This window comes from Geospiza fortis, unplaced genomic scaffold, assembly GCF_000277835.1.
Source record: "Geospiza fortis unplaced genomic scaffold, GeoFor_1.0 scaffold286, whole genome shotgun sequence".
NCBI classification, from domain to species: domain Eukaryota; kingdom Metazoa; phylum Chordata; class Aves; order Passeriformes; family Thraupidae; genus Geospiza; species Geospiza fortis.
In genome coordinates this window covers 1,420,623-1,438,373 of record NW_005054444.1, presented here as the reverse complement: position 1 = coordinate 1,438,373, position 17,751 = coordinate 1,420,623, and the positions used below count along the sequence as shown (strand labels likewise).

The 17,751-nt window shown below is 46.2% G+C and overlaps 1 protein-coding gene across 1 annotated transcript in view; it reads left to right on the top strand.

The window, feature by feature from the left end:
• Positions 1-17,083, top strand: part of LOC102036949 (TRPM8 channel-associated factor 2-like) — a 23,308-nt gene extending 6,225 nt beyond the window's left edge. The window contains 9 exon segments of the mRNA XM_005427408.2: positions 1,865-1,984; positions 2,786-3,419; positions 6,418-6,970; positions 6,972-7,344; positions 9,252-9,346; positions 10,282-10,495; positions 11,838-12,077; positions 13,949-14,286; positions 15,868-17,083. Coding sequence (XP_005427465.2) covers positions 2,803-3,419; positions 6,418-6,970; positions 6,972-7,344; positions 9,252-9,346; positions 10,282-10,495; positions 11,838-12,077; positions 13,949-14,286; positions 15,868-16,113 — 2,676 coding nt within the window. The 5' untranslated portion in view covers positions 1,865-1,984; positions 2,786-2,802 and the 3' untranslated portion in view covers positions 16,114-17,083.
• The last annotated feature ends 668 nt before the right edge of the window (positions 17,084-17,751 follow it).

Here is a 17,751-nt window from a genome sequence, read left to right as displayed (position 1 = left end):
TTCTCCCTTCTCTCTCTAGATAGAGGAGATCATCTGTAGTTGTGTCTGCTAGCGTCTAATATGTGCACTTCTTCCCTCCACTCTGAAATGCTTCACACAATTTAAATGGAAAAATTGTGATTACATAGGAATTGGGAATTCTGTTATATGGTCTCAATTGCTTTCAGTCAAGAGAGTTAACATCCTTTCCAAAACAGCCACTCCTTGTTCTGGATTAATGCCAGGGAGCAGGAGTGTTCCTAGGTTGAGAGTGTAGGATGTTAGCTTTCAGATCCTGTGATAGGAAAGGTGGGGGCTAAGAAGTTTGCTGATCTTATATCAAACTTAGTCTTGTGGTTTGTCCCCATGTAGAATAACTGAGGAACAATCCCAAGCACAAATACAGCCTGGGTAGAGAATTAATTGAGAGCAGCCCTGCCAAGGAGGACTTGAGAGTGTTGGTTTGACCAGAGGTCCAACATGACCTGGCAAAGTACATTCACAGCCTAGAAAACCAACCGTGCCTTGGGCTGTATCCAGAGCAGCATGAACAGCAGGGCAAGGGAGGGGATTCTGCCCCTTTGCTCTTGTGAGATCCTACCTGGGGTGGTGCATCCAGCTCTGGGGTTCCTAGTAGAAGGAAAACACAGACCTCTTGGAACAAGTCCAGAGGAGGCCACCGAGATGATCAGAGGGCTGGAGCACCACTCCTATGGAGACAGGCTGAGAGAGTTGGGGTTGTTCAGACTGGAGAAGGCTCCAGGAGCACCTTAGAGCCCCTTCCAGTACCTAAAAGGGGCTACAAGAGAGCTAGAGAGGGGCTTTTTGCGTGGGCATGTAGTGACAGGACAAGGGAGAATGCCTTGAAAGAGGGCAGGTGTAGATTAGATGTTAGGAAGAAATTGAGAATGGTAAGACAGTGGCACAGGTTGCCCAGAGAATGGTAAGACACTGGCACAGGTTGCCCAGAGAAGCTGTGGATGCCCCATCCCTGGAAGAGTTCAATGCCAGGTTGAATGGGGCTTTGAGCATCTGGTCTAGTGGAAGGTGTCCCTGCCAATGGCAAAAGGTTTGAAACTAGATGTTCTTTTACATCCCTTTCCAACCCAAACCATTCAGTAGTTGTGATTCTATAGTTTCATATGAGTTGCTGAAACTATCCACCTGCTTTTTCTCTCCCTTGCACCACCGTCAGTGTGTCAGTATAGGTACATTAGTATCAAATCCACAGAAATCACCAAAAAACCCTTCAGTATTTTCCAAGGCTGCGTTACTGCTTTGCTGCATGATTCGTAGTAAAACACCCTAAAGCGCTTAGACCTTGTATTTGCCTTTACATGTAGGGCTTCTTCGAACCCAGCAACAAAAAGCTGGGATTCAGACTAAGGCAGCAATCAAGCACTTTGTTACTGGGCATTGTGGTTTTTATCCCATGTTAATCCCATGTTAAATTGACTCATGAATCAGCTTTGACTCATGAATCATATGCAAGACAGTAGAGGAGTCCTATGATAGTTTTGGTGAAAAACAGCACTTCCGGGCATGACCAGAGAGGATAAGTGATACTGTCATTCTAGATCAGGTTGCTGTTTCTGAGCACCCTGAGGCTTCTGACAAATCCAGATCAAGGATGCAGCTTCTCCAGGACTTGCCATTTTCCTGTGTTTGGATGACAAGGGTTTGCTTTCAGGGTAGCCAGATGTGAAGTGTGTGTGAAGCCTGGTGTTGGCACGGGATGCTGCCAGGGAAAGGTCCACGCCCCTTCCGAGCAGCTCCTTCCCTTGCTGTAGGTGTTGTGCTCAGTCACTCTTCTGAATCCTGAATGACACAAGCTGGGTGGGACTGGGTCAGAGTCTCACACCTCAAAGCCTTCCTGTTTGCACAGCCACAGCTGCCCCGGATCAGCAGAAGACAACTTCAGGACAAAGCTGAGCCAAACTTTCAAACCGAGGGAGCCTTAACAGAGCAGTGTCACTCACAGACCTCAAAGGGCTTGGCAATCGAGGTCAGTACACTCTCCTTACTTCACAGGTGGGAAAATAGATGAAACAAAGCTATGGGAAAGAGAAATTATTTTATTGAGATTTAAAACAGTTTGGATCAGGGAACTAGGTCATTAATCTCCTGTGTCCAGACATGCTCTCATGGGTACTATGTGCTTTAAACTCACAGTTATTGCAGGGAAGCTGGTCATCTCCATCATTTTTGCTGACTTTCCTCTCCCTCACAGCACCTCCTAATACTAAGCACAGGCTTATAGTGCTTAAATGTAGGTAGAAAAGTACAACATGTTGCAGCAGCAGCATGTAGTTCTGTACCTATCCAATTAGGAGCTAAAATGTGAACGGCATGTTTGAATTATATTGTGCATTGTGTTGATACAGCTTTTTCATTTTCTGGCTGTTCCTGTGTAAACCACCTCTACCATACAAGTTCCTAGTAGACTTCCTGGAGCTTCTGGCACTCTCCCTCTTCAAATAAATTGTTAATGGGACAGTGAATACCTTTATTTCCCTGTTTTCCTCCATGGTGCATAGCAGAATATGTTAAAACAGTCATTTTGTCTCCATAATCATGGTATACTTGTCACTTCTACTTAAATGTGTAAATAGTGTGATTACAAAGCTAAAACAAGCAAACAAACAAACAAACAAAATGACAAACCAAATCCCCAAAAAAGTTGTATCCACAAATCTGAGTCCTCTTTGTTTGGAGTTCCTACTAGCCAACAAAAACTTGCTCCAGGGTTACAGTTTTCCTTTTTGCTGAGCTTCACTCTAATGGAGGTTGTTCTTCTCTCCACCAGACAGGAGTGTCCTGGAGATGAAGCCCTGCACCACCTACGAGCGGCTAGTGGATGGTGTCGGGCCATGGGACTTCACTGGAGGTTTTGTTCCCTGTGAGCTGCTCCTTGTTGGAGAGGATGCCTACCCTGTGCTCCTGAGCACTAAGAAGCAGGTCCTGATTGCGGTCTCACAGTATGGGAAGGGCCGGATGGTGGTCGTTTCCCATGAAGGAATCCTGAAGAGCCCCAGGTTCTCCCAGTTCCTCAGAAATGCCACAGGGTGGCTCAAGCCTTGCCCAGAGGCCCTGGTTGGGGTTCATCCTCGGTTGGACTCCCTGTCCCAGGTGCTGATCGAGGCTGGCGCCCGAGTGCAGGTGGAGGCAAAGCCCACCCCGTCCATGGGGGTGTTCTGTATGGATGCCTATGACAGCTCCCAGGCCAGAGGCATCGTGGACTTTGTCAAAGGGGGTGGAGGGCTGCTTGTTGGAGGGCAAGCCTGGTACTGGGCGAGTCAACACGGCAAGGAGAAGGTGCTGTTTGAATTCCCTGGGAACCAGGTGACCAGCGTGGCTGGCGTGTACTTCACAGGAAACACCGTGGAAAAAGGTGTCTTCAAAGTTGCCAAGAAGATTCCCAAGATCCCATTGGTTGTCCCGTGAGTACCCGAGTTGCCCTCTCTTTAAACCACCAATTAGGTTATGTGGATGAGTTGTTTGTAGAAGATTTGGGAGGTCAGAGGTGAGGGTGATGGTAAATGCTGGTTCTTTAATAACCAGCATGGAATTGTTGCCTTCCAATTTAAAGGGGACCATTCTTTGCAATTGGAAAGAATGCTGTCTTCAACTGCTTCCAGGGCAGCAGGACCAGGCCCAGGGAATCCATTCTAAGAGAGGGAAATGAGAGGAGGCATCTTTTAGAACAGCTTCCCTGACCAAGTGTACCTGAGTGAAATGCAGCAAAACAGGGACAGGAGGAGGAGCTCCTCTCCTCACACATCGCTACATTCAGGGCAACTTTCCCACAGCTGTAAACCAGGTTGGAGATGAAGCAGCAGGACAGCTGTCTGGGCCAGGCTCTGGCTGACATCTGCCAAACCTGTTTAGCCTGTTCCTTGCAGGAATTTGCTTCTGCAGGTAAGCCCCTGGAGCTGGCCAGAGCTGAGGCTAGGTGCCACCTCCCTTCTCAGTTTCTGAAACAGGCTGTGGGCAAGAAATCTCAGTTTGTTTGGGATTCCAGCCTGGCTCTTTGGGTTCTGGATTATCGGGTGTAAAACTCAGGGCTCATATTGCACAACTGACCAGGCATTGGAGACCTGGATGTTTCCCTGCTCTCTTCCTCCCTTTGCCAGTGGCTATGCCAGGCCCTTTCTCCTGCCACTTTCTGCTACGTTATGTAAGGCACAGCAGGTTCTCCAAGGAGCATTAGTGCTGCTGCACTTCCTCTGTGTGGCAGCTTCATTTCACTGTAGTGACAGCCACAGCAATTACAGTAAAACTCCCTCCAAGTCTTTCCTTCACAGCCTTTTCCTTGTGGATGTAGAATGCTAAATGTCTAATATTTTCAAACAATTAATGGGATCCGATACTTTCTGTTGTTTTCTGGTAAAGGTAGTAGAGAGCTCTGATGTTTAATTCAGTGAAATGCTTAGGGCACAGCTAACAAATCAGGTTTCTTAATTAAAATTGTCTGGTTGCTTCTTGTTACCACCTGCATTGCAAAAGCATGTTCCCACTGCTTCATGCACAGGGCATGGAAGAGGGAAAGGGGTGGGGAATTCAGAAGAAAAACATTACTTCACAATTAACAAGACTTCAAATGGTAACTAAGGGTGAATTACGCCTTGGTTAGGTTGTTTTTGTGTTGTTTTTTTTTAATCCAGAGCCACAGAGAAATTTAGATCTCCAATTTCTGTGTAACACAACAGCTCTGTACATCTGGGTCTTGCCAGATTTGTGTGCAGAGAATCAGGCTTCAGTCTGAGACAAGAGCTGTGCCATATGTCTGGACACATGCTCTGTGTGACAAAGGGTCTCAGTAAAGTAATAACCAAAGAAGAGCTGCAGATTTAATTCTGTCCTACGGGCATGAGGAAGGGTACCATAATGTATTCTCACTGAGTTGGCAGCAATGGCCACGTAACAACAGATCCTTCACAGGTGTTGGGGGAAAACTGTTTGGCAGAACCAGGGGAGAGTGTACACAAAGCAAACGAGAGTAATTCAGCATGTCTTTCTCCACAGTGACACACAGGAGTTATATGAAAATAGCAGAGATAAGAGAGCCTTGCACAGCCTAATCTCTTTTTATTGTGGTCACTGACAAGGTGAGGTAATGTGAGGTCTATGTGTTAGGGCTCTAATTCAATTTCCAGTCATTCATGATTTGTCTAGCTGTGTGTCTGCCTGTCTGTGTAGCCCATCTGTCCTAGCACTCCTTTCTTCAGTTCTCAGCAGTGGCAGAGCTTGGGAAAAGCACAGAAATCTTTTGGGCTCGCCTAGTTCATTAAGCCTAGGGTGGGGCAAATAGAGGAAGTTTCTCTTAGAGGAGATATGCTGATTCCCACACTGCAGTTTAAATCTGCAGTTTAAAAAACTATGAAGGGTCTGATTTTTAATTTCTGCAATGTATTTAGATTTTCAAGTGGCTCTTCAAAGACAGAGGTGTAGAAGCTTCCTTTTGACCTATTTATTCCAATTTTTAAATGAGGGCTGAGATTCCTACAGATTTGCTTGGCTGTAACAACTGAGGCTTTAAAAGGAGAAAAATGAGGCATTGATGGAATTTTTTTTTTTCAACAAAAGAACTGACAGCATGATGTCCTGGGATGAAGGAGAAAAAAGAGGCAAGGATGGCCACTGAGAATAGCTCAGTTGGTTAGAGCATGGTGCTACTAATAGTGTCAAGGAGGTGGGTTTGATCCCTGTATGGACCACTCACTTAAGAGTTGGACTCAGTGATCCTTCCAACTCAGAATATTCTGTGTGTCCTGGTTCAGGGCAAATATGGGAGAGAACCCCCAGAGGGGCTCCTCTAGGAAAGCAGATTCAATTGGTTCCTCCCCCCAACTGGTTCGGGAGGAAATACCGCCTTGCAGAAAAGTGGAAAAAAACCTGTTTCTTAACAATAAAACCTAAACAATATTAATCAGTTAAACCCCTTGCTGCTCCAAAAGAGATGACAAACTGAGAAAGTCCCCTCCCCGGGTTGCAGCTCAGCTCACTCAGTCTCTTCTCAGCCCCTCAGGCACTGGCAATGCCGCGGCCCAGGCCCGGCCCGGTGGGCCCCAGGTGTGAGCTGCCGGTGCTCTGCTGGTGTTCAGGCCAGAGCAGGTTTGAACAGGTCCAGAGAAAGGGAAAACAAACACAGACAGCACAGTCCAGGACCAGGAATGTGGAGGAGTGAGTGCAGTGTCTGAAAACAAACTGCTGCTTCTTCTCTGCCCCCTTCACTCTCTGGAACAAGACCTAAAGGTGCAAAACTTATTATTCAGCATAAACAGAACAACACTACTGGGGATAAAAGCATCATATAGTCAACCTCTAGGACATTGTGAAATCAAGAAGAGAACTCCTTAAGTTTCAGCTATGGCACCAGTCATTTTGTGCCAAGGGTTCTGGGCTGGGGGCTAACCTGGACCTCTCTTGGTTCTGCAGGCACCAGGCCAACCTGAGCTGTGACGCTGAGTTTCTCTTGCGCGATGTGCCGGAGCTGGATTTGGTGACGGGGGGCATCCCCTCCACCTTGCTGGTGCACGGAGCCCTGTCCTTCCCGCTGTGCCTGGACAGCTCCCAGCGCTGCCTCTTGGCTGCCGCACGCTACGGCCGCGGCCGCGTGGTGGTGGCCACGCATGAGAGCCAACTGTTCTCCCCAAAACTGGCCAGATTCCTGCTCAATGCTGTCTCCTGGCTGGATGCCGGCAGGAAGGGGCTGGTGGGGGTGGATCCCAGCCTGAAGAAGCTGTGTAGCCTGCTGTCTCAGGCAGAGGTGAAGTTGCAGGTGTCACAGCTGACAGGTGACATCAGCGTGTACTGCTGCACTTCTTATGGTGACAAAGAAGCCGAGAGGATCCACGCTTTCGTGGCAGAGGGAGGTGGCCTGCTGGTGGGGGGCCAGGCCTGGTACTGGGCTTCCCAAAACTCTGGCAAAGCTGCTGTGGCAAAATATCCTGGCAACAGGATCCTGAAAGTACCCAGCCCTGGGGCCGGGGGAGCACTACCACTTCCGCAGGGCACTCCTGCTCTTCAGCACGCAGCTGCAGGGACATCAGGAGCTCACAGAGCCCCTGAAGGGCTGGCTGCACCCCCTGGCACAGGACTGCGCTGCCTTCCTGCACATCCCAGCCCTCGACTGCCCAGCATACGCCTCGCTGCACCGCATCCTGACCAAAGTGCTCAAGAGGACTGGGATCCCGCAGGTCGGCAGGCACTGCCCGGTCAAGAGCAACTCCAAAGAGGCAGTGCTTCTGTGCATGGCGACTGAGCTGTCCCTCACCATGACAGACGGTGCTGCCCTGCTGCAGAAATCTGCTGCTGGGGTCTGTGCCTTCCCTGTCACTGTGGAAATCGATGGCACAAACCCAGGTGAGGAGTTATCTCTCTTCCTCTCAAGGCATCCTGTTGCTGGGATTACTGGGGCCCATCCTCCGTGTGCCTGTGTCTGTGTATGCCTGAACCTGGGCGCAGATGTGCAATTTCACCTTGGCCTTCAGAGGTGACTGAGCTCAGTGCAGTGGCAGACAGGCTCTTTTTGTGGCCATCCCTGATTTTAGCACCTGAAACACCCCATGGAAGTCCTGCTTCCTCCCTGTTGGTGCACAGGCACTGACAGGAGAAGAACTCCCAACAAGGGGTACTGCAGGGCGCTTGCATGGCACAATGCTTTTGGCAAGAAAGCTTCTCTGAGAAACCCGGGACTCCACAGTGCAAGTTGCTGTTACCATAGTTGTGCTGATATAGCTGTCTATGGGGCCATCCTATGAAGAGGTGGGCGTTAGAAACAAAAAGTTTATTTGTTATCTAGGTAATTTCAGCCTGAGTTATAGCACAGTCTCACAGCTTGGTGTATCAGCGCAATGGAGGGAAGATCTGGTTTTGGGGGTGAAAGAGGCTGGAAGTATGGTGGGAACTTCTTGGGGTGACACAACCACTGAAGCCAAAGTATTCAGTAAATACACAATAAATTATTTGTCTAAGCTTAGGTCTTTTATCTGTACCAGTTTGCTGAGATTCCTGCTTACAACTGATATGTTTAAACTCTGGATTAAATTCCACTAGGAATTTAATTCCCCTGGACAGAGGTTTTTTTAATTAGAATGTGATTTAGAGGAGTTGTTTCCGAATCATTACAATGAGATAAAGGAGGCTGTTCTGGAATGGCAATGTCTGAGTGCAGTGGCTGTGCAAAGAGAAAAGTTGTAGAATAACTTCTCATTGATTTTAACACTAATGAGTCAGGACAAAAGCAGAAAATACTCAGAATTTGTGTCATTTCACATAAATGAAAAAGAAAGAAAAGCTAGGAAACCCTGACCACCATTTCAAAACTGCCTTTGGTACAAATTCAGCAAAACTGAGATGAACTGGTAACACACTGTGATATAGTCTAATTTGCATTTTTCATTGGATTAGGTTTTGCTTGGCAAAACTGGTTCTGATTTCTTGGATGATAGGAAAGGTTGTAAGTTGGGTGCTTAATGACAGTTCAGCTCTTTTTAGGACTTCTGGTGTTTGGATTGAAATATACCTAAGTAAACTTTATGTCAGAACTAGGGAGTGGAATCTGCCTGATCAGTACAGTAGAGATGGATCAGTTTTGCACTGTAAATTCTGTAAATTCCAAGTGTTTAAAGAGATTTATGCTGAGGAGACTTGCATTTCCATGGGAAGGCTGTCTAGAAACATGCTGAATTGTAGTGGTACCCTTCTTACAGGTACACCTAGCACAGAATGGTCTCTTGAGGCTTTCTCATCACTTCAGTCAGCTAGAAATGAAAATTCTTGTGAGCTCCAGTTTGTGCTGGACTGGTCACTAAGGAAAAATGTGATGCCACCGTCAGTCTGTTGTTTGTGAAATGTTTTATGATCATTAAAACTTCAATTGTGTAATCCCACCATAGCTGGCACCTCTTTTGAGGTCTTGAAGATAAGAGGATCTGAGTGTAGGAAGTGTTGGGGTTTTGGCTTACTTTCTCTTTTTTTTTTCCCTTCTCATTTTTAGAAGATACTACTAAGCACATTTAAGCTTGGCGTTTCCAGGAGTGTAAATCTGGATGGGCTTGCTTGCTAATGGTGTGATGATTTTGTTCATTTCTTTGAAACTGCATTTCTGACGAAATGGGTAAATGTGAGATGGTTCTGTGAGTGTAGAGCAAGGGAAAAGGAAAGGATGGAAGATTATTCTCCTGTTGCAACTTGAAATCTTCAGGATCTGTAATTGTCGGAACAAAGAAGTGCTTGACTGTTCAGGACTGTGTTCTGTTTTGTTTTAGGAAAGACAGCCTGGAGGAGCACAGGACTCTACCTCCCCGAAGGGCACACAGCAGTGATAACGTGCCCTTGCCTGGTGGTCGGTGCTGGCCTGAAGGTAAATTCTCTCGGCTTGGCGTTGGTTTACACGGTGTATTTGTCGGGTTAGAACTCAAAAATAGCACGGGGAGGGGTTTTCTCCTCAATATTTTTTTCTAACCTTTCCCACCCTTTCCTACTGCTGCCACCCTGTGGCACTGTAAATGCTTTGTCATAGTTTCTTCCCCTTGTGTCCTTTCTCTTTTCTTTTGCCTTCCTACCACTCTGTGTGCTGGCAGGATAATTGAGAGTGGCTGCTGCTTGAGGGCTGTTGGTTTTTGTTCTGTTATGGTGCAAAAAAACCTGATCAAGATGATTTTCAGGTCCAGGATAAGTACTTGGGCCCTTCTATGAACCAAACTTTATTCCCTTTCTCCAGATCTCTCATAAATTCCTTTGACAGTGCTGTCACTGCTGCTCATGTAGACGTATCCAGATGAAACAGGCACTGTTACTTGGGATCCTGTTTTCTGCAAACTACAACAGAAGCAAATGCTTACCTGCTTGGATATTTTTTGCAGTGACTTCCCTGAAGCAGCTGAAATGCAAAGTTAGCTCAGGTGCTTCTGTCTGATCCTGCAGCCACGTGCTGTCTGTTTTATTAAAAGAGCTCTAAGGAGGAGGCACAGTAAAAGAAGCCAGTCATGACCACATCTCTCCAAATGATGTTACAGGAAGTGACTCTGACGCTAGGGAAGGGTGGAGGAATGATCAATGCAAGTGCAGTGCAGTGGAAGAAGTCACTGCAGGACTCTGACCTGCTGGTGAAGGATGCACTTGAGCCAGGAATACTGGGAGAAGAGCTGTAAGACTGAGGTAGGGACAAGGCTGGAGTTAGAAGGCTGCTTCTGTGTGTGTGCTCTGCAGGGACAGTGCTCAGTGGGTGCTGAGGTCAGCCTGCCAGCTCACACCGGCACACCTTTGACCAGCTGTTCCTCCACTTCTGCTTGCCAGGTGCAGGTTGGCTGTCACACGGATGACCTCTCTGGAGCCAAGGAGCTGAAACGGGCACCAGTGGTAATCCGCACCTGTGATGTTGCCTGCCAGAAACAATCCATTTCCTGCCTCTGGGGTGGCCTCATTTACATCATAGTACCAGCAAAGAGTGCACTGGGGAACGTGCCCATCACGGTGGAAGGGGCAGTCAGAGCTCCTTTCTTCAAGCTTGGTAGGTTTGTTTACCTTGGTGCTTTTTGCCTGAGGGCTGCTCACAGATGTCGTTGTACCAGCGACTGTAAGGAAAGATGGTCCTGTGTTTAGGAAGGTCTAAGAAATGCTTGGATTTAGGAAAACCCAGATTTATTTTCCTTACTATGCTGTCCTCTGGGATTCCCATTTTTCTACTAATTTTTAAGAAGGGTGGAAGGGAGGTCCCCAAGAATCACCAACCTGTCAGCCTCAGCTCTGTGCCTGGAAAGATCATGGAACAAACCCTCCTAGATGCTGTGCTAAGGCACGTGGAGGACAGGGAGCTGATTTGGAAAGCCAGCACAGCTTCACCAAGGGCAAGTCCAAGAGAGATGGGGACAGACCCTTTAGCAGGACCTGTTGCAGTAGGACAAGGGGCAATGGTTTTAAACTCAAAGAGGATCGATTCAGATTACGTATAAGGAAGAAGTTTTTTACCATGGTGGAATAGTGAAACAACTTGCTCAAAGAAATGATGATGGATGCTTCGTTCCTGGAAACATTCAAGGTCAAATTGGGCAAGGCTCTGAGCAACCTGATCTAGTTGAAGATATCCCCCCTGGTCATAACAAGAGGGTTGAAACAGATGACCTTTAAGATCCCTTCCATCCAAACTATTCTACAATTTATGAATCTCTGCTTCTGGCTTAGTCACTCTGAGCCTGCTATGTGGCTGGGAGTAGGTGAAAGAGCTTTCACAAAATGGGCAGGGTTTGTCCACACCCACATTTCTTGGAGCTGGAGTTGTTATTTCTGATGGAAACCGTTGTGCTGGGGAGAGGAACCATGGCAAAGCATGCTTTGTGCTCTGCCTGCTTTACTGTGCCCTCATATGGCCATCTCTAGATCCTACAAGACATCTCTGCTGAATTCCCCATGTTTCCAGCCCTCTTCTCTTCTCTTCTCTTCTCTTCTCTTCTCTTCTCTTCTCTTCTCTTCTCTTCTCTTCTCTTTCTCTGTCAAACTGAACAGAGCCAGCATTGTTACGTGAAACAGCAACTCTGCTGGACAAAAAGTAATGAGACACTGGAGAAACTTGATGCCTCTTGTTTTCTGATACAAAACAGGGATCTGTTCTTGCTATGCTACTCTGTTATATGCCAGTCCTTTTCTGTCCCCTACCTATTAAAAAGCCTGAGGAGGTTTCCCAAGAACAGATTGAGGACTGGCTGTGTAACAGCCACCACTCACAGTCATGCAACTACCACTTACTGTTTACCAAGAAATTTTCACGACCTGCTCTGTTTCTCTGAGCTTGACCTCTGTGAGCATGCTCAAAACTCAGAATTGAGCTCAACTGATTTTCTGTGTTGTTTCTGTAGGGGAGACCTGTGAAAGGCAGTGGGAGGCGTGTATCCGGCACTACCCTGCTCCCTGGGCAGAGCTGGCTGTTGAGAATCTCATCCTGACGGTGCCTTCTGACAGCATCCGCCACATGGAGAGCCCACGGCCGCTGCTGACCCTGTGGGACCAGATCATGGTGGCCATAAGCACGTTGGCAGCCGTGCCAGCAAAATTCCCAAGGCCAGAGAGGATTGTAACAGATGTCCAGATCTCATGTGGTGGGTACAATGCCATATGGCCTTCTCCAGGGCTAAGAGGCGAGTGGCCTCTAGCAGCAGTGTCTGTTCCTTCAAGGTTATTTTGCTAAAACTAGACTGGGAACATATGTGAGGTGTTAAATGACTGTGACCCTTGCATAATTGTGAGCTGCTCCATCAGGGTGGAAACGTGGTAAGGCAGGGCTTGAAAAACATACTGACCTTTGCAGATGCCTCTCTGCTCTCAAAACTGGTGATGTCTCCTCAGCTGTTCTCCTGTTGGGGTGTGTTACGAAGCAGAGCTGCTGACTGCAGTGGCTTCAGCTCACATGCAGTTATCCATTCTCCCTCCTGAATGCATTGCAGAGCCAGTACAGCTGGGAAGCAGTGACCTGATTTCTATTTTCTCTCTGGCTCAGCCACAGGAGTGTTCTCATGTGTTCAGTGACAATTTTAAACCTCTGTGTGCCTACTTGATGGAGGTGGGCTCCACAAAGGTTATTGTGGGCGAAGCTTAGCCCAAAAAGATGTGTGCCTGAGATGATGGCACACGTCTGGAAGCAGGTCCAGTATTGCTGTCAAAGCCGAGGAGTGTGTATTTTTGCAGCTGATGTTACCCCACTCCAGCTTTTCCAGTTATGAACTGAGTGCCTTCAATCAAGAATCAAATTATATAGTAAACATGGAACTTTGCAATAAAAATTTTGGTCAGTTGTTTTTTTAAAAAAAACTTAAATTCATCATGGTTAAATTCATCATCCCACAATGAGACAGCAGCTTGGCATGAACCCTGATGCCCTAAACTTTTGCTAAGCTACAATGGAAAGAATTTGTGGCACATCTTGGGAGTGTTAGGTTTTGCTATGATGAGCAAATGCCAGTTAAAAATATCATCGTCTACAGACATAAAATTTCTTTTGTCTTGAGTGGACTAAATGGTTTCACTCACATTTCTGGATCTGAACTTTTTGGGTGCTGGTGATGGCTAGTTGCATATATCCCTCTTATTAAAAAAGAGAAAGCTCAAGATCTTCACTGGTTCCTGCAGAAACTAGTTCCAGACCATTCACATTCTATGATCCCTAGTTCCTGCAGGAAGGGGATTGCCATTCCTGTTCATTCACCAGGCTCCCTCTGTGTAAAGGGCTGCTTATACTCTGCTACAACAGCTATTTGAATTTAGGGGCATTGCTCTTGCATGAAGTTTTGGGAATCTTCCAGGAGGACCAATTAGGGAAGAAGCATAAGTAAAATCGCTTGCAGTGCATGTTTCTTGCCTAGGAACCTGCTGGGAGCTTGTTTTTGGAATAGCTATCCTGCAGGGTTAAGAACAGGCTTAAGTATGACAGGCTTTGTAGTCCTTGAGCATGACAGACTGTGTTTTCCATGTGTCTCATCCACACCATTGAGCACTGGAGTGCAGACCTGCAGTATCCACAGTCTACATAGGAGCACCCAAGGAGTGCCATGGTGCTCAGTCACATCATTGCATGGTTGCATTGGTGTCGACTGTGCTCAGCCTGTGGGAGTTCATGTGTGTTCTGGGCAATGGTCAGGCTTTTCCCCTCATCCTAAAACCTCAACCTCAGTCCAACCATGAGTGTACATTTATATATAATAAAGAAAAGCAGGCAAAACTGCACTTAACTGATGGTTCAGTCCTGCTTTTACTTGTTAGACTGTTTAAGGGTCACTCTCTGTTAGGGTGAAACGTGATGTATTTCCTTATGTCACACTGGGAAAAGCTCGTCATTCATGGTAATAAAAAAGTGTTATTTGTGAGATGGAGGAAAGGCACTAGAGAAATGAAAAAAATATTACAGTAATCATTTTCATCTGAGAAGCACTGAGGTGAGCATGTAATGACGTGTTGCTCCCTGTCTGTCCTGCAGGCTGGATGCATGCTGGCTACCCCATCATGGGCCACCTGGATTCAGTGAAGGAGATGTTAGACGTGGAGCACATGCAAACTACTGGTCTTTGGGGTCCCATCCATGAGCTGGGACACAATCAACAACAGCAGGCATGGGAGTTCCCCCCTCACACCACAGAGGCCACATGCAACCTCTGGTCTGTCTATGTTCATGAGGAGGTGCTGGGCATTCCCAGGCATGAGGCCCATCAGGCACTCAGGCCACAGTGCCGCAAGGAAAGGATAAAAAACTATCTGAAGAAAGGTGCTCAGCTAAAGGACTGGAATGTATGGACTGCACTGGAGACATACCTGCAGGTAACAGGGAAAATGTGTGTGTGTTCTTAGTGCAGTCACTGAAGCCTCTGTCAGAGGGATGTCTGCAGCCTGCTGACTGTAGCTGTGAAGCCTTGATGTGTTTGATTACTGTCAGAGGGTTTATCTTGGGCCCAGAGCGAACCTGAGAGGTAAAGAGGCAGAGTGCCTAAAGCTGAGGTCTCCTGAAAACCTTCCTTTGTCAGATTTGGGGTTAGACACTCAGGGAGATAGCTCAGTGCAATGTACTAATCTTTCTCCCTGGAAGAGAAACAGGAACTGCTGCTTGTTATACAACATGGGAAAAAGAGGATCAAACTTGGGCCCAGCTCTTTAATCCACAGCAGACTTCCTGTGGGATGGTGGGCTAGTTGTCAAAAAACGTTGGCACTCTAAAGTGTCTAGAAGAGCCAGGCTTTGAACAGTCTCCTGGTGAGTTACATGGCCTTCTAAAAAACTTACAGAGAGGAGGGTGTTCATATCATCCAGTGCACTGAGTGGAGCCAGTGTAGTCCAGCAAGTGGCAAGAGGATGGGCTCAGCCTGTCCTTCTGCACACAGAACTGGATCCCTCACTGGGGTCGAGACTCTAAAACATGAACCCTATCCTAGATTAAAGTGCATTCTCCTGGGAAGCATGCCAGAGAGATTCCCCGTTTCCCTTAATCCTCCTAGAAACTATTAGCCTAATGGAGAGAGCACTCAGACTGATTTTAACTGGGAACTGCAAAGCAGATGTCCATTATGATGCTTAAGCTACTGACTGTTGTGAGATGAGTGTTCCTCAGCTCCCTTGTCTGAGAACTCTCACACTTCATATGAGGAGAAGTATATTTACTGGAGGAGTGTTGATCCTGACCTCTCCACATCCCAGAGAAGCATCTGCAAGGTCAAGCTGAAGAGTCATCCTCTGGGGATTTTTGGTGCAACCAGTAACAAAATATTTATACAGAGGGGAACAGTTCTAAGGAGAGCAATTTTCCCAAAATACCTTACCAATTTGGCCACTGCCTCACCCATGCTTGTAGGCTGGGATGTCTCATCTCCTGCCTGATTACTAACAGGACTCCTGGAATAAATATGGCATGGAAGAACAGTTCTAATTCTGCAGCAGCAGTTTTTCTCTATGAACTCCTTTTGTTCTTATTCTTAGAAAGAATAAGAACAAAAGGAGTTCATACAGAAAGCATGCCCTGTTCATAATCTCTCCCTCCCTTTTTCTCAATACTTCTTGTTCTCCTGTTCTCCCCTTCTATCCAGCTATTCTGTCAGGGTCCCCTCTGATCCTGTTTTCACTGTCTCCAAAGCAGCAGCTTATGTAATAGGTTGCTGACACTTCTGGCTACTCCCAATGTGTCTTTGATCTCTGTTTTGGGAGATCAGTGTAATGGGGAGGTATTTTTCTGTACTTCAGTGCAGTTAGTTATGCTCTGAATCCTGAAAAGCCTAGATGCTTTCATCTAAATTTGCATTCATTTTAAAACACACTGCAGAAACCCATGGAATTTTCTACTGTATGTAACATAGGAATAATGCCAGTGAAATGATAACTTAACTGTTTGTACACTGTATTGTTTTTCATCAGCTGCAGGAAGGGTTTGGTTGGGACCCCTTCACCCACCTCTTCTCTGACTACCAGAAAATCTCCACGATCCCAAAAGACAACACTTCTAAGATGAACTTGTGGGCACAGAAGTTTTCTCAGCAGGTGAATAAGAATCTGGCTCCATTCTTTACAGCCTGGGGATGGCCTATCAAGAAAGAACTGTCTGTGGAACTGTCCTGTCTACCCAGCTGGGAACAGGATCCAATGAGATCCTATAGACCATAAGGGAAAACTACCTAAATCTTGGTTCTTATACAAGCTATGGCTTATCTTTATCTCCATGTGTATCTACATGATAGCTCACTATGTGCTTGGATTTATGCTGGATTCTTCAGCTTCTTGCTGCCTGTGGAGGCCGTCCCAACAGAAATTCAACAGAGATCAGCAAACACCTAAGCCATCTTCTGAAGGGTTAAATAATCAGTGAGCTTTGTTCCAGGTGCTTCACCTCAGGAAGAATGTAATTCTGAGTTGATTTAGTTCCTACAGAACCTTTCTCTGATGAAATGGAAGTTTTCTGGGTGGAACAGTCCCTGGAACAGTTTCGAGGACTTTACCATGGGAATAGAGATCTTTAAAGCAAATAGTAACCTCCACAGCATTTTATTCTTAAATTATAATCTCAGTAACATGAGATTTTCACAATTATTTTTGTTACCCTAAAATCCCTAATTTTTAATTCCTCTTATTATGCAGAATTTCACAGCACCTGTTATGAAAGTGGCCTTATAATGCATATATACAGGCTATATAATGTATAATTGATACTGAAATGCTGTAGATTTCTTTCTACATTCTGTGACTGTGTGACCCAGTGTCCATCTTTATGTGAACAAGTCAGTTATGAGTTTTAGCTGTCCTTCAGCCACAGCCTGACAGCAAGATACATACCAATGAAGAGGAGAGAGTGGAAGAAGGGAGATGACTTGATTGTAGTTAGTAATAGTTTAGCTCATGGACTCTTCCAAGGTTAAAATCCAGGCACTGACCTGACAGCCTGATAGAGCAGGGAGAAGGAAGACAACAGTTCATCAAGGCAGAGGACCAGCCTTTTCAAGGTGCAACAGAAGTTCATGTTACTCCCAGCTCTTTCATAATTGCTCAGCTATTATGGGTTTTGGCAAGCATGTTAATGCTTAGCCTAAAAGCTCACTAGTCCCAGCCTATTCCTTATGTATCAGCGATAAATAAAAAATATCACTGTAGATTTGCAGGTTTTGTATGTGATCCTGTCTTCATGTCTCCATGCCCAGTAAAAAAAAAAAAAGGCCTAAATAGAAGTGGCCTTGGTGGTAAAGTTGTTCAAAGTTGAAAAAAACCACCATGGAAGTCTCTATTCTGTGGTGTGGCCTCATATATATCATAGTGCCACAGGAGGGCGCATTAGGTCAAATACCAGTCACAATTCAAGAGACTGTGCAGCCTCCTTTCTTCAGGCTTGGTAAGTGGTCCCAAAACCTAACTGTAGCAGGGGAGTAAAGAGGCATTTCTGCATTTATGGCTTACCCATATTTTCCCGATTTTCTGGGGGTTTTCTTTTTGTGGTCATGTGTGTAGAAAATGTCAAAATTATGTAATGTCCTAGCAAAGTCTTTGCATTAAGCTTCCCATTTCTTAGCCCAGAAAGTATATTGGTAAGACCTTCAGTTAGGGATTGATCTCTTGCCATGTTCCCAGTATAAGCATGTCTGAGACACCTTTAAAGTGGCATGATATTAAAAACTGAATATCATGAGCTTGCAGCAGCAGCAGACTTGGGGTCACCAAAGATGACTGAAGCCCTTTCCAGCATCCCAGGATCTCCCTGTGATTCAGTAAAACACAGTTACACCCAGATTAATTTATTGTTTCTGAGGCCATGCA